Source organism: Diadema antillarum, unplaced genomic scaffold, assembly GCF_040938485.1.
Source record: "Diadema antillarum isolate AM-2024a unplaced genomic scaffold, OU_Dant_1.0 seq00000454_RagTag, whole genome shotgun sequence".
NCBI lineage: Eukaryota > Metazoa > Echinodermata > Echinoidea > Diadematoida > Diadematidae > Diadema > Diadema antillarum.
The window spans coordinates 1,792,376-1,818,162 of NW_027271426.1; the positions used below are offsets into that span (position 1 = coordinate 1,792,376).

The window sequence follows — 25,787 nt, forward strand, 5'->3', positions numbered from 1 at the left end:
TCTCCTAGTCTAAGCTCCAGACTTTGACTCCAATATTTTTTTTTCTAGTATAGTGCCAATCTTTTTCTTTCGTCATGATGGCTCTCAGTGAAGACATTGTAAAAGGGGTATATGTCAGACATGAGAAGGGATATTGTGATGGAATGCTCGCGGCTTTGAATTTGAAAACGGGTGAGTTTTGCGAGCGGATCATCAGCAGTGAAGAATATCTCATAGGTGTTTGGTATTACAAAGCACTAATGGATAATTAACATCTTCATTAGATCTGAAGTTGATTGAAGTATAGCACGTATATGTCTTTCTTTCCTTTGTGTATATGTTTCAGTGTAGTGACTTATCGGCAAAGATAACTATATGAAGAAAATAAATGTACAATCACTGTAATTCAACATTGACTTCTGCTTTACATCATCAAATATACCGGCGTCTATACTGCCAGAGAAACGGTGGTCGCAAGCGGACCTGTCAAAAGACTACAGGCTATGTAGCGAAAGTGCCTCTTGTTACATATCGGACATGCTAGGCGAAACTAGCAGTAACGAAAAAGACGGTCACGTTGACATTCAATATGAGGGACCGAGGCAAAGCGAAACAAGAGGCAAAATTGCCTGCGTGAAATTTGAGCGCGTGGGACTAAGAGGAAAAATATTGTGAGACGTTCTGGGGAGAATGCGCGGCGCGTCTGTGACATAGATTCTTCCTAAAGATATAGAGAGACTGCTTCAAGACAGACAATGACGTCTTCCAACTCTTCATGTCCATTTCTCGTGTTCCTTTTTTTAACGGTGTGAAGCATGTCCACCTTTGGCCCCTGTGTCGACGCGCTGCTTTTACCTATCAAGAAAAATCGAACACGTAAAAGTCGAGCCAACTATCACATAGACGGGCTGCAGGCTCGATAGAACCATTATCGTAACAGTAGGGTAAGATATGTTTCTATAAACAAGAAGTCAGCTAAATTATCCTTGACGCCAAGCGCCTTTGTCATTGATGCTTATTTGCATACTGAAGTACAAAATGATTAACAAGAGGAGGAAAAATGTGCAGCACCAAACCCCGGAGAACAAGTGAGACTAGGAAGAAAGAGGATTACGGGAAATCTTATCATATTATGGAATTCCTTTTCAAAGCAAAGATTGTGTGCTTCTTGTAAAGAATAAAGTGTTGACATTATATTAATGAATGGACACACCACACTGCTGAACTAAAGATCGTTGTCAAGCATTTCGGAAAAGAGGAAAAAAAATCTGCGCCCCTTTGCCAGCTAAAAGAAACTACAGTTCTCTAAATATATAACTACATGTTTGTATATCTATATCTACACATCCATACAAACACATAATAAAGATACACTTTCACAACAGATGGTAACGTTTAACAGTGCTTTCCTGCAAATTTGACCGCTGTGTTCGTAATCAGCACTCACCAGGTGAAGTGAGGGTGAGCAGGTAATTATACACAAGCGATCGCTATCGCCTAGATGTCTTCCTTGTTTTGGCAACAGAAGACGTCCTGAAGGTCGTGTCATGGACGTACTTCCCATCATGCACTGCACTTTCGCTGTCTCTTCACCTAATACAGGGCTCACACGAGTAAATAATTCCTCATAGCGACGTGTGTTTAAATTCAAAATAATAATTAAAAAAAATCTGTAAAATAGCTGGGAGAAATGAGGTGTTTCATCTTCGGTAACCTGAAAAAGTGAGGCACACCCTTTCGTCCATCAAATTTTCAAGGGGGGTTCTTCAGCTCACTCTGTCCAAGGGTCCGCAAAGCCAGACTACGAGTTCTTTTTACTCAAAAAATCACATATTTTCTGTACATGCATCCAATCAAATAAAGTCCCTTCAAATTCCATGAAAAAAAAAGCTTTTTTATCTTCCCACAAAAAATGCAGTTTTAGAGGAATTCACGCTCAATATCTGCAGCTATTCAGGTTTGTTTGTTTTTTTTTTTTTTGCCAAACTGCCTTTTCTGATTTTAATCAATTTTTTCTTCACTAATTTTAATATTTTTGGTACGATTTTGTGATGCGGTCAGGGATATTCCATTATATTTACAGGTGTGAGCCCTACAGGTATACATGTGTGTCATCCAGCATATGAAGGGTACCAAACACACAGACCGGCAATTCCATGTGCCGTGCTAATGTTTATCAAATCGTGTATCATAATATTTTAGCCTAAGGTTTACCGGTCATTTGCTACGTTCTCAAAGTCTCTTCTGAAATACAAATGGAATTATCAAACTTCCTCACACATACCGGCTTGTCTTTGGCATCGGCATGACCTCTTTTCTTTCCAAATGTCTGAGTACTTGTCATCTATATTGACGATTGTGAGTGAAAAAAAAAGAAACCAACAACACCAAACACACACACACACACATATACATACACATACAGAAGACACACATTAAAATCAACAACAAGGAATAATTTTGTTTTTATTTTTCACCTGTCATAGAACAGGTGGTGGCGTGTGAAATGCAAGCATCTAACGTCGATGAAAAGACGCTCTATATACCGTAGAGCCCTGAGTCACGTGGTAACTAAAATCCCATACTACATTCTGTCCAAATGAGGCAACGATACGCAAGAATCATAAAACTACGGATAAAACCTAGAGCATAATATGAATTTAATTAGATTAAGGATGCACTCAAACCTATAACTATTATTTACCTTATTTCGTCATAAACAAACAAAACGAGTGGAGATGTTGAGGGTGATCGAGGTACAACAAAAAATCAAAATAACACACTATAGTGCCATCGTCCTAATATGCTTTCAGTGAATTGGAATTACAGTCGAACCTGAAGAATGAATGGTTGTGGTCAGATCGAGTCGAGTTACAGAAATGAGTTGACATCATGGATCATCATGGAACAGCATAATATAATAAAAATCTTCGACAGTTGGGGAAAATTCTTCCCATTTTCAACAATGCTTCGGATCTGGGTTATGACAATACTGTGAGTCCATCACTTGTTCTATTCTTGTTTCAGCTTGCCTTCTTTTTCTTCGTCTTTGTCTAACGATGCGTTCACACACAGGACCGTTTTATTTGTGCAGAAATCAGTATACGCACACACACATACATTTTCTCTTCTTCTGTATTCCATCTTCCTATTCCTTTTTCTCTCAGTCTCCAGCTATAAATACATACATACATACAAGTGTACATAATAACATACCCAACATACACGCACACACCCTGCAGACACACACACACACACACCACATAATTATATCTAATCTGTCTTTTTCGCGCTTGCTGTCTCGCTCCTTTCTTTCTGGGGAATGGTAAAGCACATCAGAGTGAATTTTATATCGTAGAGGTTTTATATTCTGTCATGTGTGTGTACGGATCTGAACGCTTCTTGGGGCGGGTGATAATGTCTCCTAAGAGACCAGCGAAAAGTCGGTCAGGCTCGCTTGGAATCTGGTGCTTCGTACGAAAACACCGCAACTTCAAAAACGGGGGGAAGCATATGTATAGGCTCTCCCCCGCCTGCCCATGTATTTATTAAGAATGCATTTTGATGTCATTCGATCCCACAGATACTTGTGACTGTGTGTTTATCCCGGCTCCGGAACAAACCACGCACTATGAGCTGAACCAATAGTATAGTCTTGGCATAATAATGCACCGCTCTGCGGCAGTTTCCGAAAGAGACATTCCAATTGTTGAAAAAAAGCTTTAACCGGAGCATATCTTTATCTAATCATTTTAGCACATGTTGTATGCAGAAGAAATACAGACTCTTGATATGTTTGAGCAGAATCACTGTTTTCATGTATTTTCTTTTTATCGTGAAGACGAATAGGAAGACAGCAAAGTCGAAAAACACTTCTTACAGTCAGATGATCATAGTTAATGATCCTATAGAGGGCGGCAATTTCGTTTCTTTCATAAGTATCAATATGAAAAGAAATATATATATATATATATATATATATATATATATATATACACATTAAATTGTGTAAGGCACAAACGGAGATAGACTATTCGTATTGAACTCCAAATTCCAAATAATAAAAGTCAACATTTCCAAATTTTCCGGTGTCAAGACCGCTTATTTGATTAAAATCTAATTCAAATCTGACTCATTGATCAGGCACTATCTTCGTGTGCACATAAAAACAAACAAACAAACAAACAAACAAACAAACAAACAAACAAACAAACAAACAAACAACAAAGGTTTTTATGAAATTATGAAATTTTTTATGAAATTCGCAAAGACAGGCAATGTTCACTTGTTTTGTTCTCTTCAGATATATTTGTGCTATCATTCTCTCCCATTTGCTTTGGTCTATGGATCGCTAAACATTTTTTTTCTTTTTTTTTTTGCCATGACCTATCTTAGCACACCTACTGCATCATAACAAGCGATAAAGTTTTAGTACCCAGTCTTTGTGTACAATCACTTTAATGAAGTCCCTGCCCAGTTGTAGCAATGTTTTTCTCATATTCTGTCTGTGGGCAAGTCCAAGATAATGTCCCCTCAGATGCTCAAAATTCATCTTGATTTAATCAAAAAGTTATTGATATCATGTTGTAGCCAAAGAGTTAAATTACATATTTCCAGCAAAGAAAATATTTAATTATGCAAATTTATGCAAGAAATATGGCCTTAATTTGCATAAATCAAAAACAAACCTTACGTATGGGACAAATTGAAAATATTCATCTAAAATCAGTTGAATTTGTCCTTGACCTAGTTCCTTTATGGACATGACCCTTGTATGAGCTAGTATGATTTCCAATAGGTAAGTCAAGGTCAGCACATTAATTATGCAAATTATGCTCTTTCCCAGAACGAAGTGTCCCATACGTAAGGATTTGAGTATGTTTTTTTAAGTTTTTTCTGAAGATTTGTAACATTGACCAATCATACTTTAGGAAGTTCTAATTTATTCATTTTAACTCCAGATTAGCAAAACTAAATGTGGAAATTTAATTAGTCCTTCATCTTATAACTAATTAAAGTTTGCTTACGTATGGGACAAATGCCTTACGTATGGGACATTACATGCAAAGTAAATGGGACATTACATGCAAAGTAAATGGGAAAACCGCCTTTTGACATGGATGCTATATGTCCTTACATTTGTTTGGTTAATGGTTATCTTTGCACCTACTCTGAAGGATATGTCTGTATATCTACCTCTCCTACTTTAGTTGACCTCAGGGAGAGTGTAAGAACAGCATTATTGAGTCATTCTATGATTAAGAAAGGAAAATAAAGAATATTCATTTATACCTGTATTTTCTTATTTTCATTACAGGCTGTGCAGCTGGTCATCAATTAACATTCCTCCTTTTAACATTTTGATATTGGACATTTTCTTAATTCAGTTATCATTTTCAACTTTACCTCTCTACAAAATGACTTTGTCCTAGAGAATGGGATTCTCTGAGTGTCATTTTAGGTGCAGTACACTGTTCAGCATGTACTACAGGCTGTACAGCCTAAAAAGGGAAATCAAAACAATTGTGCTTGTGGCGCTTATCAATGACAACATTACAGGTCTTACTGAAAAGAGAAATCACCTGAGGTGACAGCAGGTAACTTTGTCATTACTTGAGTTGATAGCAAAGGAAAAACCCTGCGAGAATACTTTTTACTTTGATATGATGTTTAATATTTCAACTGCACACCCTCAAAATATGTCATGACTTATCAAGGTCATGAACATGATTTCTGAAAATCCTGTAAAATGAAGACTATAGTTTACATTTGCCATGAACCACAATATCAATACTGGTTCTGTGGTTGGAGTGCTAATATCACAAATTACACAAACAAATAGGGAATTCAATTTTCTTTTCTATATTGTGTTTGAAGAGACAGATGTGCTCTGAGACACCTTCATCAACTCATACTTACATTGTACTTTGTACCCCACATCTACACAATTATCAACAAGCATTGCAATCTTGTAGTGTATGATCAAATTAAGTTATTAGAATTTATCAAAATTGTAAGTTTCAGATCAGTGAGTTACTTAAGTGTTTCAAATCTAGAATTACATTTTCTCTTAAGATTATGTACAAATGATAATCTTTCCTGTATCACTACACAAGCATACAGTATGTATGTACAAAGTATAAACACAAATTTTGTCGTCTTTGGTTTCATAGACCTGAAGCCAAGCAATTTGAAAAAAAAAGAAGCCAGCATTGGCACCTACATTCTTCTATCTCTTTGTTCTACCAAGGCTTTTAAAATCTAAAAGTTTCATTAAAATTTGATTGATTTTGCAGAAGCTAAAATTCACATGGCAAAACATGATGATTACAGAGCAAAATTAATCACTCTTCTTGTTGTTTTGTTTTGTGCTGCATCTCAAACAATTACAAAGCTCTATAAAAACTTAGACAACTTGCAAGGTAAGCCTAGAACTACTAAAAGTACCCACTTCAAACTGTATTTGCAAATTACACTGTACATGACATTTGATTTTACAGTTGAAATTATCAAGACTACAAATTAGGCATGGTACATGTACATGTATGCTACATCAAGGTCGCAAGCTAGAATTCGCACATTTTTTTTTTTTCATTTGATAAAAAATATTGACCAGAGTATTACAAATGGGCTAGAAATAGAGTGTCAGTATACTGTATCTGTATGTGTAGACATCATGAGGACAGTGTTAATGCATGACGGATTCCAAACTAAGACATTTAATTGTAAATTGGTAATTACTTTATTTGTCTTATTTTAGCTTTTGTTAGGTATCTGAACCGGGAAAGTACCCACTTAGAAGTCTATTTCATTTGTTACATGTTGTAGTATGATTTGTGGAACAGAATATGACACTATGGGAAAATTTAAAGTCATTCCCATGAATACACTTGTGCACTAAAGACAAATGTCCCATACGTAAGTTGAGCCATGTCCCATACGTAAGGTGTACTTTCGTTAATTAAACGAACTTCATGAAAATATGCGCCATTCTTTTGCAGTGAAACTTTGCTGAAAGACACTTCAGTATTGTACCTTTCTTCACTTGTAAATAGAACTTGATCAGTAAGGTACTTTCAGAGAATTTTCAATTCAAACTTTATTTTGAAAAATCCAGTTTTTCTCTGGTCCCATACGTAAGTTGCCATGTTTTTCTTAATAAAATAATTAACCCAAGGTCAAATGACATCAAACTTAAACACAATATTCTTCTCAGGGCTACCAGTCCTCCTGATGATTAACAGTAAAATCCAAGTGCTCCTTCATTACTTTTCAGAGGTTTGAAATCTCTGAATGTCCCATACGTAAGGTGCGCGATATCTTGGACTTGCCCCTGTCTATTTGTCTGTCGGTATGTCTCTGTTGCTATAGCTATCTCTCCCTTTTGTTTGACAACTGGGCTTGTTTTCTTGTTGTTGTTGCGTGTTGTTGATGTTGTTGTTGTTTTTTTTTTTTTGGTGTGGGGGGAGGGGAGGGCTGACACTGGCTTATGAGATTTGTACGCTCGAGTCTGACCAAAGCAAGGCCTTATGAAGAAAAAAAACCCACACTATTATGTTATTCCCTCCACTAAATGGGCTTGAACGTAGAGTATGCCTCTTTCTCTTTTATAGGCCTACTCATACAACAACTGAGATGAAGATTGAATTTCGCTTGAAGTGACTCTTTGAAGTACGGCAACTGGACTTTAAAAAATCAAATCATGCACGCTATTTGTGTTAAATGTCAGATTGTATAATGCTGATGAAACAAAACAAAACAAAAATACAATGGGTGTACCGCAGTAGCTCCTGAGCGGATATGTCAGAAGAGCGTGGATATAAATGATTTCTGTATTAACCAGAGGGATGATCGTGATGTACGAATACATCAGTCCTGATAATTTTGTAGGTGAGACGGTGGCATCTGGTCAACACATGTCAAACTTTGAACAGGTTAGTGTGGGGTGATGGTGTGTGTTTGGGATGGGGTGGGGGAGGGGGTGGGGATGGGGTCTTCTTACCTGCCAGCTTTCGTCACAATCATTTCCGTCCCCAGGGAGTGAAACTCGTCCCACAGCGCCTTCATCTCCAGCTTCACCTCCACCCCGGCCACCTTGGCGCTCATCGGCTTCTCGTCCGCCTGCCGCCTCTTCTTCAGCGCCTGCAGGTCCTGCTCGCCCGAACTCTCCCGGCGCCCGTCGCCCCCGATGCCGCTGCCGCTGCTGGGGCTTCCGTCGCTGCCGTACGCCATCGGTGAGGACTCGCCCGTGTGCGAGCGGTCGCTGACGGAGTTCTTCCGCTTCGGGTTCGGGCTGGTGACGTCCGTCTGTCCGTTCAGATTGGCCGCGGTCAGGTGGTTCGATTCGTAGTCTCCGTTCGCTCTCGTATTATTAGTCCCTGCCACGTGAAAAAAAAGACGCGTTCATACCTTCATTAATCGCCAATGAAAATGATCTCAAAAAATGAATCTGCGATTTCACATCAACGATGACAAACTCTTTACTGATTTCCGTGCTTACTTACTGTACTAAGGGCATTTTCTTTCAACTATTCTCCCCTCTCTTTCCTATTCAAATGCCATTAAGCAATTGAACACCGTCTTATTTGACTTTAAATTCTGTCGCACATAATGGGGTCAACGATTAAAATACTTGTCAAGTTGGATGCCTGATTCAATGTTCTGATAGATGTGCGTCGAATGCCTGCCTGACAGGAAACGTGCCACACTCACAATGTACAGCTTATTGCAAGGTAGCCACAAATCTACGGCGACGATAACAGTACTTCGTACTATAAGGCAGAGCACGAGCATTCTCGTCAAACCTGTGAACAACGGTGAATGCGTTTCGTAGTTGGTGCTTGTCTCATTGTTGTTGGTGATTGCACTATTGTTTCTTTCTATTTAGATTTCACTTTCACTCTTTACGTCATCTTTTTCAGCATGTGTTCAGTGCGGACCCAGCGTGAACTCTGTGGAGTAACCAGGTTGCGTTATCCAACTTTTCCCGGGAAAGCAAAGCAACTCCCATTAATTAGACATCGTGTAAGTATCATGTACAGTTATTAGATCTGATAATACGGCTTTATGCGATCATTGTTCATATCTTTTCACGACCCACAGCCAGACAGCAGGCGGATCGAGGCTTCATGCTTCAGAGAACGTGTGCATACGATACTCAGCGACATTATAGAACGACGTCATAAAGACCATTTTTGCAACAAAATGCAGGTCCTGTGTTGTAGACGGCGACGGCTTGGCGCTCGAGTTGCTGTTTATGAGAGACGTTCTCTGAAAGTGGTAGGATAACATCGTTGCCGGCACGCTAAAGGTCAACAGAATCAAGGTTCTCGGCCAAAAGCGCTATTAGCAACATTTCAGGCAAAAACACACACACACACACAAACACACAAACACACACACACGGAGAGAGAGAGAAAAAAAAACGCAGAAAAAAAAACACAAACGTACGGCATACTTTCTAATAGCTTAAGTTATTGCAGAAATTTAAGGCCAATGTTTCCATAGCTAGTAAAATTTGCTATAAGGGAATCCACTGCCAAATAAATATGTCAAAACATCGTAAACTGATGCAGCTACTTATCAAGCTCGTCAGAATAAACACAAACTTGGCAGCATTAGAAAATACGACCAGAAAGATATTTTAAGAGAAATAGATTAACATCCCAATCACTGTAACATAGACGTGAAAACCAGTTAAATCGTTCTACAGTATGTCAAACTTTGACCACATCATAATTTCCAAACGCTGTTTAATCAGGTAAATTACACTGTGTTCAAAACAAATTGAGTCGTCCATTCAAATTTTACAATTATTTTTTTTTTCATTTTCTTTGAGGGAGCCCGTTCTGTGCATTCATATAATTTCATGTAATATGATCCATAATATTTCAAATAATCATAAGGTATTCTTTTGAATTCCTTTTTTATGTAACTGTAAATACCAAATTTGTTTGTGTCAAGTTAACCTCTACTGTTCTTTTTAACATGGTACTTATGTTCTTTTTATTAAAAATGTTATATTTTCCATTGTATCATAAGCCCGAAGGCTGACTGTGAGTTTTCTTTTTACATCGTACTGAGACAAAACGAACCAACAGGAAAAAAAAATCCTTTACGCTACAACCATTTCCGTTCACTTGAGCTAAACTCACTGATTTTGCACTGGACAAGTTCGTCAACCTTTTTCAGGAAGAAACAAAAAAGATACATCTCATCACAGGTTTGATCGTATCAACATACGAGAAGTAGTAATCAATTAAGAAATCAATACAGTTACGACTCTGAACAAGTCACGCCTCGATAATCAATGCAGTACCAGTATACACGTTGTGCACACAGACACGTCGTAATTGGACTAAATTCTAGGGGGCGCTAGGGTTGTCTTACCGTGTGTTTTTTTTTTTGAACGGTCAATATAAATACGTAAATGAGTGAGTTGATGATGTCATCAAATCACAACTTGCCATAAGATTTGTGTATAAAACCTTGAAATTTCCTCTTTTTATCATGGGAAATTATGCTCCAGTCTTTTTTTTTTTCATCCAGGAATAACATTACAATTATCTTAAAATTTTATTGCAGAAAATTTGAATTTCAGTCAGTTTGTCGTGCACGAAGGAAAATTGAGATGTGATGACATGACCAGCTCACTCATTTGCATATTCATATCAGATGTTCGAGACCTGGCTGGTCCGAAATTCCCCTTTAAGGCAATGATACCAGACGACAGCAGCGAACTTGAGTGACATCCAGTATAGAGTGAACATTTCTGCCCACCGAAGTGAGAATCTTAAAGTAATGATACAGTTTTGGTTGAGATGGGGATTCTGGTTTTAACTTTTTGCGATATAATTGGAAACCACATATATGAAACATTAAAGAGCATGTAACTTAAAGAGGAATTTATTCTAAGTTTATCTGACAAAAATTGGTTTTGAAATGGCTAAGATATCCAAATACAAAGAGGTCCAAATAAAGGTGGGATCCACCTTCTTTTAAGGATCACTATGATTTGTTTTGTTTTGGGTTATTTTAGCCATTTCTCTCAAAAAGTTAAACCTGAATTCCAATCTCAACCAAAACTATACCATTCCTTTAAAGACGGCATACTCGGAATACCTGCATACTGGCGACTTTGGTCATATGACATTTAAAGTATTAACAATAATGATATAATGATAACAATGATAATATAAAAAACAGTGACTTACCGCTTTAAAGATGACATCTTCTGTTTTCATGTACATTGTATATAGGCAGTACATGTGTATATGAAAGAAGCTGAATTCAGTTTATGGTGACTATTATGTATATCGTTATGTCAATTGAATCTAAACAGAAACACGGATTGTTCAGGTGACAATGTAGGTGCGCTGCTTTTATCTTATCCCTAATTGAAAAAGAGCAGTCAATCTATCCCCTTCTCGCCTTCCTCATTCGTTTACGTATCTACATCAAGCATGGATTAAAGGAGACCTCCGGATGATTTTCAGATTTTTACATTTGAACAATTATAAATCAGTAATACTGAGGACAGAGTTTCAAAATTTATGATAATTGGGATGAAGAATAAGAATATTTTCAAAATTTATAACAAATCGAAATGAACAGGATGATGACATGGCAGAGTCACTATAAGAATGCATGAGTTGGGGCTCAAGGAAGCAGAACAAAAGAAGAAGGCATGCATAGATTATACACAGGTGAACTCGCAAGCAAGCGGTATTGTAATGGAATTACACTGCTACATTTCTAAAATATGTGAACCTCCTATGTCATCATCCTTGTTCAGTGTAATTTGTTTAAGGTTTTTCAAAGTATTGTTTCTCTGCTCAAGAACCACAATAAATTCCACAAATCTATACATGGGGTTGTCAATTTATGTACTACATGATGAGAAATTATGAAAATCGTCTGGAATGTCCCTTTAAGCCGTGCTACGATGCAGCTTTTTGATTTAAAAAAAATGCAGATGTTCTATAGCGTGTTTCATGTATTTTGCGTTGGCTTCACGGTTTGTTCTTGTACAGAAAAAGTTGTATTCCCCGAATTGCAATCACCTGGGGGGGGGGGGGGGTGTTTCATCAATATAGTCAGCGCTGACAAGTTGTCAGCGCTGACTATTTCAGTAGAATCCTTGGTTTTGATTGGTTGAGACGCTCTTGTCACTGACTGTTACTATGGTAATTGTCAGCGCTGACAACTTTCGTGAAACGGTGCCCTGATATTATTGTTTTAATTGATGTATGATGACGATGATGCAGAAATACTGACAAACCAAACAAAGTCAGACTGAATCAAATAATATCAATTCAGACCAGAAACTGCACGACACAACCATACACATTCCTTGAGTATGCCGATATATATGTTGTGCTTGAGTCATTGATACAAGAAAGTAAAAAAGCTATTTTCTTTCTTTTCAAAGCAATGATATTCTGCATACACTGGCTCTCAGCTCTATAATCTGGATTCAAATACTCAGTAACAATAGAATAGTTGAGGAGGAATTTCCCTCATATTTCGACACAGCAAGTCATGCAGTTTTCCTTTATCTTGTTTTTCTTTTTTTAGAAGAAATTTAAGATTAGCACCTCTGAATTTCAGTGCATAGTTATTCTAAATTATATTGGAATAAGCTCAGATGAAATTGGGCAGCCCAAGTTAGGGAAGACATTCAGGTTGCCAATTTGAGGGAGGAGCACGAACTGGAAGCTTTTTAATCCTTTGTGTGCTAAAGGAGTCAAAATGTGCACAAAATTTCACACACATACCTCTGGACCGGTAATTAGTGTGGCACACAGAGGGTTATATTGTGCGCGCGTTGCCAATCCAAGAATCAATTTAAAATGTAGCAATTATATATGAGGCTTATGAAACCACTGCAACTAAAGCAAGCAGGCATATACGACCATCAAATGACTCAATAAAAGAGATTTATTTGGTTTATTTTACAGAGTTTATCTGTACTAAACATCAACAATGAATAGGGGTAGTAAATTTATAATAAAACGTTGCATCATCAAACCATACAGAGGCAAAATCGAGTATCTCCAGAGCCGTTGATACCTGCAACTATTGAATATGACATGTACTTGTGAAATTTATTGTTTGTGTGATTAAACAAGAGAAACGTGCGTGCTTCATCCTTTTACAGAATTAGGCCGAAGTGTTTCGGAGGTCACGTCGAGGAATAACAAACCTATAAGTAGTAGGTCCTCATATTAAAGGAAAATTGAAAACAATGACGTAGCAAAATCTGATGGGTTGTTCAACGAGCTTCATGTATTACGTGTTGATCTGCCTTATTCTAGTCAATATCATCGTCACTGCATGCTACGAATGTTTTGTCGTTGTTGTTGTTGTTTCTTAAACAAAATAAGTTTCGATAGAAACTGCTCAAAGATATTATGATTGCATACAGGGCATGGATTACAACAATGCTGATACCTTATAATTATCATCAGAGGTGCGTAATGGATGATTAGAGTGACATCATCATAACTTTACAGAGAATTCTTCTTACGACGTCATCAAATTTGGATTTCCCGGAATGCCATACTGTTATCTTAAAACAGCTTGAAATACTTTCCGCCACTGACTGAGAAAACCTAGACATTCTTTCTGTGAAAAAACAAACCAACATGTAATCATCCATCAACAATAATTTATGTAAGACTGAGGGAATAATATAAAATAATCTACTGTCACAGTGTCACTAATTAATATTACTTCTAGCAATATGCAAGTGAACTGACAATTTATATAACCATACATCCTTAAATGTCATGCTATAGATCATATTGACAGTTTGGGGCATCAATTTTTACAACCAAAGAATAAGGAATGCAGGCATGGGCAACCTGTAAAAGAAAAAAAAAATACAACCAACGATAAGTGTATCTATAAAAATATCTGCTCCACTAGACGGTTTACTCAACAAGCTTACAGAACAGAGCACGTGGATGGGTGGAGGTCGATTGGTTTGCTCGACTGGACAGTTGTATATTAGGGTATAGGTTCGAGTCTCTGTCACGGTTATCCTGTCCATAAGCATGCATGGCTACTGTCAAAAGATGACCTTCTTTCATCATGTTCGGGGGGGGGGGGGGGGTAGAGTTGGAGAGAGGAAAAGAGTGGGGTGAGAGAGTATTAAACCTAGTCCCTGGAAGCAAGCAAATAGAATCCTCCCCAGGGGCGGTGAAGACGGTGCTCATCAATGGGGGGGGGGGGGGGGGGGGGAGGGGGAGAGGGTATATTGGTGTTTGGAGGAGGTGGCACAATGTACCCGCTGTACAGAGGGAGGAAACTGAAAAGTCGCGGCATAGTAGGAATACATTCAATACTTTAAAGTGTAAAACGGCTCATTGTTAAAGGGGAAGGCTAGTAACTGATCAGCGGGAATCAGTGCGAATGCTGGGGGATGATTGCTCCAATTCTTGTGGGATTCATTTTAGAGCACATTATATATCTATCGTTGTGTGAAAATTATTTGCTTCAGAACGGTCTCAAGTCATATTCAAGTAATGTGCAGCTTAATGCCCCGTCACTGACCAGGCATGCTAACAACCTGGAAACATTAAAAAACAGAAAAATTTTTTAAGCACATCGGTGAAAATGTGATCAAACTCGCTTAAAAATTAGGGAAATAATGAAACTGAAGTTTCGCTAATTTTCACTAAAGCAGTTCTCAAAGTCATTGCGAATATGCAAATGAGTGATTTGAAGATGTCATCGCCTCAAATCTTGCCATGAAATTTGTTCATAAAATCTTAATATTTACAGGGTGATTTTTTTTTTCAAACGCAATCATGCCCCAGTCTCAAATCATAACCTGGTAACTCACTGATCATTATATTGAAGTCATAATTCATTTATCTGAATAACATCATGTAGTCACACAGCAGAAGAGTTGAATCGTCGTCAGTTGTTAAGCATTCACGATAAATGGTAAATTGAGGTGATATCATCAGCTTACTCATTTGCATATCATCATCTGTTTGAGAACTGTTTTGCTAATACATCGTCTTTAAATTTCATAATTATATTTCTTATTCTTTAAATCTGATTTTGATAAAAATTTTCATTATTGCGCTTTAAATTATCTTTTTTTTTAAGAATTAGGTCATTTCTGGTTAAAAAAAGGTCCTTTAAGTACATACTTAAAAAAAAGACAGACAGAAAGGCCACGATGGTATACGGAACTTAGATATTGTCCTGTTGGCCAACAAATATATATAATCACTTTACATAAAAGTTAATGAAATTCAATAAAAATGGGAATGGCTTGCAATCTTTGCATCAAATCGTGGTGCGGGAAATTCGCAGTGATAACTTCTCAGGGTAGGAGTCGCTAAATATCGGCCATAGATTTCAGCAAATAATCTTTTGGTCATATATACCGACAGGAGAGATGAAAAGTGATGGCATCATTACATCATCAAATTCACATTGTGGTTGCGACCAATATCAGATCTTGGCAAAGAGATTTTATAGTTAACAAACTAAACTGTGCAAAAGAAAATATGCATTTCAAAATTCTGTAATTGTGTTTATGTTTGATTGAAATGTGAATTTGATGACACTTTGTCTATCAAAAATAAACATAAACATGGAAGGGACATGTCTCTTTTGCTCACACCTTTACTTTTACCTTTGCGAGGAATCATAACGAAAAATGATTTCAACTATTTATCAGAGGAACTTTAGAATGCTAATATTACCTTAGACAAACATGTTGTCCATTCTGATGGAAATTTAAAAACACAAATACCTCATTCGTGGGAAGACATTCATCTCTTCCGTTCCTGGGTAAGACGGAACGCCGGGGTGCGTCAAAGTTGAATGGAAATCTCACACACATAACCGTTACACAACTGGATTAACCCGTTGAATCAATATTGCACGGTTCTTTGAGCGAAGTAAAGCGTGTTGCTGACAGTGAAATGTGTTTACTGCATTTTGCTGAAGACATGTTCCCTGGATTCATATAGCTGCTAGCTCATGACGCTTCGCCCCCAACTGCAATTCGGTCCACGGGGACTAATTTGTCGGGGGAGATTATCAATACCTCGCACCGACAGGAGCCCGGTCGGGACATATTCTCGCGCCCGCTCGGACTTGGCGCGTTGTCATCGAGCAAGGAGAACATTATGCAGGTGGAGAATGGGGAAAATGGAAGAGGTCGGAGAAATGTATGATTTTTAGAATACAAACACAAACCCAGGTAAACTTTGCATGCATGTTTACAAAACATTGCTGTCTCGCATAATGTTTCTTCGTTTGTTTAAAAATACTGCTATGGACGCTGTAACTAGACCTATTATACGAGCGGTACATTTTGATCCTTTGCTATTCCGCAGCAAGTTGTATATCATATACGTCAACATTACGTGATTGTGTTTTTCAGAGGGTAGCCGAAAAGCAACATTCTTTTCTTTTAAATATCTTAACACATCTCTGATACCAAAGCTAACTTGCGAAAAGTCACTGTGTGTCTTATTGCTCTTTCCCCTCTTTTGTTGACAAAACAATAAATACAAATATTAGGCAAATTTGTAATTAGTTCATGCGCACATTGGAACAACAATACAAACCTTTCTTCTTCTTTTTTTTCTCTCATTCAATTACGCACTTCGCTCATTTTCAAAACGACATAATGCATAAGCTTGCCCAACGTAACATTTATTCATGTTTAAACAAAGAATGAACTTGTCGCTTGTGTAGACCAGATGACCAGCTTGATCCGTCAATGAGCACTAACTTTTGTGTGCATCCAGTAACCATTTCATCACGTGCAGATACTTATCTCAGTGAATTAAAAACCAACATACCTGTTGGTACAAATGTTTGGGTGTTTTTTTTTTCTTCCAAGAGCCGGCTTATTCCCAAAATTGACGTCACGTGTTACTTTCCCGTTTGAATTTTCTGTCAGTTACAGATCTCATTGTGACGAAGAGGCGCCCTCACACGCCTATGCTCATGCAGTCCAAACACTATGACAAAATGCAGGATAGAGTATTGTGACACATCTGAGTGCGTTTTGCCATATTGTAATGCTTGCCTTCTCGCATGCTGGTCTCGAAATAGCAAACGGCTTGTAAACCGGCCATAATCTAATGAATTTGTATTGTATTGTATTATTACGAAACTAGTATACGTCCCTACCTTTTCCTCTGGCCGGCCATCTTTTCAAGCTATGCTTACAATGGCGGCCCTCTGCATTATCGCTCCATAATTATAATTGTTGTAATCCCCGCTGCATAGACATGCATACTGTATATTGTATCATTAATTACCTTTTATATTTTTGTTTACGCAAGTCAAACGACTCTGTTTTGAATGTATTTTGTATATTTCCCACATGTTCATGATCATGTGCCTTATATTGATTTGCTGATTAATTTGTTGATTTGCAGAAAATAAAGTATCTATTAAACAAACAAACAAATCTAATGCATAAAAAAACAAAAAAAAAACAACAACAAAAACTATGAAAAAATAAAAATCTTACTTATATACCATTTGAGAAGCTAATGTAAGTGGTGAATTTCGGCCTAATGTAATGAATTATAATTTCGTGGACGGGAAATAATATACCCTTATATCTCCCACTATACACATCTCACATACAAGACGGAGGTGTGCTTTTGTTGTTGTATTTTATTGCTTCGCGTTTCAGCGTCTACTTTGTTTGTTATTTAGTCGGTGTGTTTGCTTGCTTGCTTGTTTTGAAGGTGCTTACATCTTCCAACTCTATACATGTATACATGATAAGCCATTCCTTCACTGTAAAAAAACATCGGTATTAGATTTAACACCACGGGTGTTAAATCTAACACCGATCAAGCTTCAATAGAGGACCACACCCACAAGTGTAGAAAATGTATTGTGATGGTGTTAAAAAGTGTTCATCTGGCACTTCGTGGTGTTAATTTGACACTGTGGCTGGTGATATTTTTGACACTGGGCTAGAGTTAATTCAATAATGTCACCGCATGGTGTTGATTTGATATTGATGGTGTTAATTTCAATGGTATAACACCCGTCCAGCTTCAACAGGAGACCACACCAACTGGTGTTACTGTGGTGTAAATGTGATAACACTTTTTTTTTCAAAAATCAAGTGCTTTATCAGAAAATTCTTTATCGTCTTGTTGAAGTTCAAAATTAACAAGAAGTGCAGTAACTAAGAAACTATTCAAAAAACAGTTTTATATTTTGAAATGACACCCGGAGGTGTTAATCTAACACCATGAATGAGCACCAGAAATTCAACACCAGCTCGGTGTTTCATATTTAACACCGGACTTTTTGCAGTGTTGTGTCATTTTGGAGAGTTTTACTCTCGGAAATGAGAGTTCTTCCACAAGAAAAAAAGAAACTTTACGCAGTAACACCTTCTATGTTCCATCGTGCCGAAAAGCACACATATTTTGTTGATGAGATAATTGTGTCTTCCTCCTGTGTAGGTGTAATTTAGTGACGCAACAGCGGGACTTGGCACTACTGAATATGAAACAAATGCTTTTTATCACAATGCCACGAGTTCTTTCCCCGCCATGATTCCTAATGATTGAAAATGTATTCATGGTGGCTTCGTAGCACACAAATATTCAATGCCAAGAGAATCTCAGCTTCACAAGGTCACATACTTGGCACTTATAATCGATGCAATGATACAGATCAAATCACAGGCTTTTTGGCAGAAATGGTAATGAACGTTCGGTGAATACTGATGTGTGTGTGTGTGTCGTTGTCATGTTGCTGTGGAGGTTCAAGTGCGAAAGATTTCGCTGTGAACATTTCAAAAAGCGCTGTCTGATATTTGCAAACATAATTTGAAGTTCATTACAAACTTAGATTCAGACAAAAGCGTCTCCTTTAATTTGCTAAAGAAAGTGTACTTGTCTTCCTAATAAGTGATGTAGAAAAGGAAGACGAGGGAAGTTTATGCTTTGAACAACTTGTCAGCCCTCCCCTTTTTCTAATATTGAAGCTCATTCTTCAAGACTTAATTTTCACAATATCATATGGACGGCGGACCCTAAAGTTACGTTTTTGTTCATGTATTCATTAAAAAAATACTACCCTATATTACGGGCAAAATGCACAAGACACCACTTTTATAGCTTAATACACATCTTTCATGAGGGCTACGAAACACCATGATAAATAACTCTCGAAATGCTTGCTTTTTGAACAGAATGGAAACGCATTGTGGACGTGAGGATCTCCACAACTTACCTCACTGGGTATAGATGCCTTCAAAAACGTCTTATTTTCATAGGGCTGTCGACAAGATCTGTGTGTTCACTTGGCGAGATCTCCAGCTTGCCAGAAACCCAAATCGGAAACCGAGGGCTTCTATCTCTCGAAAACACTGAAGCGGGCGCTCGAATTAGGTTATAAGATTACGTGGGAGTCCTAGAACTGTACTCCACACGGTCTTTCTCTTCTCTCTCTATCATTCTGCGAGAAAAGTCACACACGCAGGTAGACATTGATGGGAACCTTCTTCTATAAAATTGGGTTCATCATTTTCGTCTTTTTCTCCTCTTTCTCCTTTTTCTTCTCATTCTTTTTCTTCATCCTTCCCTTCTTCCTTCATCATTACAAGTCCTCTTGGCTGTACAGCAATTTAATTCAGCTGAAACTATGTTGAAATCACATTACCATAAGCAGCGACCCTATCCCCAAATTTTCCTTGTAATATCCAAGACTACGTTTACCAAATGACTCTTCTTCCGGTTGCTCCACAAAGTATTTCACAAGAAGACTTCGAAACACCCAACTCATTTTTTTTTTTAAATATTCATTGTCATTCACAGCTATACAGCAAAGAAACTTCATTCAAAGAACTTGCCGGATATTACTTCATTCAAAAAACTTGCCCGATATTTTCTTTTGTAAGTCAGAATAATACAGCTTGTGGCCAATCTACGCACCGGAAGGGGTGTAACAACAACAACAACGACGACGACGACGATAAGTTTACCACTGTTGAATCAACAGGCACTTCAAAGGACGAATGGTAATTGAAAACAATATATCGAGCCATTTCTCAAGTGAATATCTCTCAAAGAGCACAAGAACTTTTCGGAAATGGTGCAGCATAAAAAAAGAATCTTCTTGGACAGATATAACGATCTGAACACAATTTTTTCCCGCGAAACAAAAAGTTTAATCAAGCACAAATTTGAAGCACACCATACTAAAGTACACAATTACAGCCATTCAATTCAATCTAATTCGATTCATTAACTCTATATCCAATGAAAGATCATTTCTGTACAAAGTAATATGTTTGGCAAATCATACTGTTTTAACAATTTGTAAAAAGTGCAGGTCATTAAGGATAATAAAACAGATTTGTACGATTTAATATATATGGAAAGAAACAATGCAATGAACAACATAATATATTTTCAAAAATATTCCTTAAAACATTTTCTTTTTTTTCAAAAGGGAAAAATTTGATGGTCTCAATTTGACAGCGATGATTCATTCCAAGAGACACTGACTGGAGATGTTTCCTTCAACACTTGATCTCCTGGACCGGCCAAATCTCAACGCAATCGACAAGTCTTAATAACCATGATATATAAAGTTGGGGAAAAATGTCAACTGAGAAATGCTCAGTAATATTTACCCACATTTTGAATATCTCTATTGACACCCCTTGATATATCCAACTTCAACAGGACTTATATTATGATGATTTATATTTTGTAAGGGTTTTATCGGCGGTTTGGAGTATGAAATGAGAGTACAATTAAATTGACCTCGGTTTCACAGCAAAGTGTTTGTGTGGGGGAGAATGTGATACAGTCTGCTTCAGGATGATCTAAATTATTGACACGGATTCGATAAATTCGTTGAAATGATAATCATCATGGCATTTGGAATAAGCGAGAAAAAGTGATTTTCGCTTCCAAGAACGAGCATGAATGTGCGACGCAGAACGTTATCTTTACAAATCAAAGATAATTAACCAAAAGCAAACTTATGATGTTTGATAATCTTTTTGTTTTATAAACCTTCAGATTTGTGTTAAACTAATCTGGTGTTAAAAAACCTCATTAGGCCTACTACATGCACACATCCTGGTAGCCTTGTGTGTTTTTTTTTTTCTGTTAATTTGCGAACATGCTTCAGAATTGCTGACTCACTGTGGGTATGTAATCGGGTCGCACACGCTGATATTTTCTTGTATTGGATTAAGTCAAACGCAACACGTTTTTAGTTTAGTTTAGTTTTGTTTTGTTTCATACACCGTGCGCGTCATCAGTAATTACGCATGCAGTACCATCATCCACGTGCGCGTACGATTCAATTACCTGCCTAATCAACACACCGACATCTTGTGCAAAGTGACGAACGTGTCAATATCCCCTCTACCTGTTCTTTTAAATGTTTGCAATCCTATGAAGCAGCCAGTGAACTGATTCGTTCCTTTCTTTCCCCTCGTGATTCTCAAACCCTTCCAGGCAATTTCTGGAACCCTGGATTGGTTGATACCTCCACCTTGTATCCATCCATCTTTTCCTGTTTTTGCCGATTCAATTTAAGTAGGTCGGGTTTTTGTTATTGTTGTTTTTGTTGTTGCTGCTGCTACTTGATCTTTGCTTTTATTCTTGTTCAAATTCCGGAAAGGAAAGAATAGCTGTAACCAGAATACTTTCATGGAAATCATTCTAACACTCGTCTTGCAATGATCTTATTTGGCGATTGATGTCACGAGGAAATCATACTATAACGATTCCATCTCTTGACTACATTACGACGTTCATAATCATGACTAATCCTATAGCTACGCGTGCTTGACAATAGTAGACGATATATAAACTCATAGGGGCTATAGATAACGACATGGATCGTCTTAACCTGTTGCATGCCATGTATTGCCAGGCATACTGCACGCCATACAGTCAATTAAACGTGGCAGATCCGGTCCCGGGAGACATGGGCTTCTACAACGAACACTGATACACATACACACAGGCAGACACACCGACAGATATATACACAGACAGACAGACACACACACACACACACACACACACACGCACACTCAAAGTTTGAGGAACAATGAAAACCATTGCAATATATCAACATCTGTTCTTTTTTTATGCCTCAATCGCACCGTTAGCAGGGACACATGACACAAGACTGAGAATCCAACATTCAACATTATCAAACCAAGGAGATGTCCTAAGAGCAATCATGCAGATAGACCTATTTGTTATATTACATGCATCTCAGTTTTGTTTGGCGAAATAATTCCTACAAATGGGAGGTTTTTATGATTCATGGTTTTTATATACGACATGCAAAGATATTTCTTATAACTGTCATGGATGTCACGACATCTTAGCTCCTGCGACATTATTGGTCTTTATGTTTCTCCAACGTTTATATCGTTAGTGATAGGGCTGTGATATAGGGCCCTATGAAAGTTTTAGGTGTAGTTTGATGTGAAGATAGGGTTATGTTTGTGGACAGGTTCTATGTTTGGCCTCGCGTGGAGATATTTCATGGGGAAAATGTCGCAGGAGCATATGTCAATGATTGTCATGGCACCGAATTTTCATCTTGGTACCCACTGTTTTCTCGCATCTCATTGCTTCACATAAGCTTCAAACGCATTGTGGATAACGTCAAACCTTTCTTCTTTATTTTTATTGAACCTTACGTATTGGCGTGACCATAGTTATGCCATTTCAATGCATGTCATATATTTGTCGATACCATTGCAAGTGGGAATAAAGAAATGCCTAATAAAGCTGAATGAACTTCTACGACTTCAACTGCAGTGAACATCATATGCGAAAGTCACGATGTTCCGTCAAGAATACATATTTACCTAAAAAAATGAACACACACAGACACACACACACAGAGACACACACACAGACACAGACACACACACAGACACACACAGACACACAGACACACACACAAAGACACAGACACACACACACATTTGCGCCATTAAAGGGATGGTACAGTATTGGTGGAGATGAAAATTGGGCTTTTTAACTTTTTGCGAGATACCGAGAAAACACTTATGATATGGTACAGAGCATACCATTTTTAGTGGAATTCAAAGTTTATTTGATGAAAATCGGGTTTAGAATGACTGAAACATCCAAAAACATAGTAAAACAAGGCGATTATAATAAAGTGTGGGTCCCACACTTTATCAGAATCGCTCTTTTTTGGATATCTCAGCCATTTCAAAACCAATTTTCATCAAATAAACGTTGAATTCTTCATAGAAAGACATGCTCTTTCATATTTCATAAGAGGTTTCTCATCATCTCACCAAAGAATGTTAGAAACCTGAAATTGGGTCTCAACCAAAACTATATGATCCCTTTAAACATCTCGAACATTGGAAACTGACCGGAAGTCGCATGGAAAAACAACAACACTGGAATATTGATTCAAACCTTTGTTGGTTAGCTATAAGGAAGAAATCCTGGATGGAAAAAGCACATGCAACAGGTAGGTACGCCTAGAGCAAAAATTCGACTGCGTAAGAAAGAAAAAGAAGAAAATAGGTTTGGCAACCTGTATAGTATTTGCTTTGTCTGAACCCCGCAGATTACAGGCGGGAAGTATGAATTTAGCGATCTCCCTCTCCCATCTTCCCATCCTGCTCCTTTTAAGCTCAACGACCCCCGACATACGACGCGTTCCCGCGTCTCTATCTTGTCTTGCTTGAGTCGTGTACATGAAATGCTGAAGCCCACTCGAGGTTATTGAACATGGCAGCCTACATTTCGGATGGGACTTCCGATTGCGCCCCGAAAACCGCGAAGTGGCCCGACTGGACATGAGAAATCATCGCTAACTTCAGACAGGGATTGTGGGGTGGGGGGGGGGGGGGGCGGGCGGTGGAAGTGGGGGGGGGGGGGGAGGAGGCGCTAAGCCAAGGGCGGAGAGGTCATTGACATCGGACGTATGAGAAAACACTATAAAGAAGCATCAACTATCTTGGCCGATATCGAAAAGTGGTACCCATTGTTTGGGAACCTGAAAACCTTTCTATATGTTATTCAAGGCAAACGACATTAATGCAATTGACCTTAAGACATCTCACAACCCTAAGCAACTCCAATTATAGTTGTCATAGTTATTGATGATTCGTTAAATTACGTGCTATTCCCGCACAGAATCTTTTCATATTTTGTTGTTCTTCGAAGTTGGCAACATAGGTTTGCTGCGTGGTATACCAATTCATTATTTGCTCTCTCTGAAACGTCAGGAAACTAAGGATTTCTCGCCCAAACAACATACTGAAGAAGAATCTGGAAGCTCAGCATATAACTTCGTCGAACTGACCATTGATCAAATTGATCATGGCTGATACGAATGGGCGCCACTTGGAATTCTGTACAGGGGAAAACACACACCTCGATTCATCGGTATCTGAAAAATGTGATCGGTGAGCTCAGCTCTGCTGTCAGCCGCCCATTACACACTCGACATCCTTGTTTTACCTTCCTGTTACAATCGAGTGCAACAAGTCAAAGAGAGCACGTATATAGCTGAGTTAATGCGAACAAGATCCAGCCCTTCCTACATAAGTCTTCATTCACTATTGTTCTGCCCCTCTTCTTTCCGGGCACTTCTTTAAAACCGAGTCCGCCGCGCGCGGGATTTTTCGGAAACCAGGAGAAAGAGTTCATTAGAAGCAGACGACAGCACAGCGCAGGCAAGGCAATTGATCGCACATGATCGCTACAGATTTGACGCTGATACGGAAACTAGCCAATTAGTACTTCAATGATTCACATCAGAGAAAGCGCTCGATCTCTTCTGAACCCGCTCTTTTTTTTTCTGTACGCGGATTATCAGTTCGTCTGTCGAGGCGTGCATCTGAGTGCCTCCATGCTCAATGTGGCCTTATACTGTTGCACCTTTGCCGATTTGACGCTTGGAGTTGAGCAGACTACCTAGATACCTACAAAAAATAATGGCTGCGTTGCTGGGATGGCAATGCAGTGCTCGACATATTTCTTGGATGGTTTGTAATTTATGATCATGCCTCTGACGACTGCCTGATAGGGACGCTAAGAAGCCGAGCGGTCATCTTTCTGTCAAGCGCCGGGCGCGAATTACAAATTTGATTGGGCGTTTATCGTCTGTGGCGTGAAACAGCGAGAGCATTATGGTCAAGTACCAAGGCGTTCAAATTCTTGCGCGAGGACGTCGCACTACTGATAGTTTTACGGCCGTTATCATCGATGGATGTACAACTTAATGGCAACTTATATAATATAGTACCATCATCTAACGCAATCTGCTAATATATCGACCTCAATTTACCGTGCGTTATACGAAGGCAAATATCTAAACAACGTAATCGTGTCAGCAATGGGAGTGTGGACACAACGCTAATTTCTGTCTAAGTCTATTACCTTCTCGCTTTCATTTTTTTGTTCTCTACCGTTGTACTTATTTAGTACCGTATACGAAGGCCTTAAATGTATTAACTGAATGTTCCCGTATACGTGATACATTGAGCAATCGTTGCCGAATCATCATACATTTTGACCACCGCATGTTATTATTCCAGCACCAGGATTTTAGCAAAAATGTTAAAACGTCGCGATCTTCATAGATCTCACGAAAAATTCCCAGTATTTACAATGATATTCAATACTCTTTGCATATCCACCGATGGAACATTTTAGTACGAGTAAAAATTTCCCCACGAAGTATTTCATTTGGTAGTAAATGCATGAATAAATGAATAAAAGTATAAGAATTAATAAAAAAAGTAAATATGACATTAT

At 38.2% G+C, this 25,787-nt stretch overlaps 1 protein-coding gene across 1 annotated transcript in view; it reads right to left on the minus strand.

Annotated features, from left to right (window-relative positions):
* Positions 1 to 25,787, minus strand: part of LOC139732838 (uncharacterized) — a 71,231-nt gene that overhangs the window by 37,144 nt on the left and 8,300 nt on the right. The window contains exon 2 of the mRNA XM_071643679.1: positions 7,982 to 8,357. Coding sequence (XP_071499780.1) covers positions 7,982 to 8,357 — 376 coding nt within the window. The remainder of the gene's footprint in view (positions 1 to 7,981; positions 8,358 to 25,787) is intronic.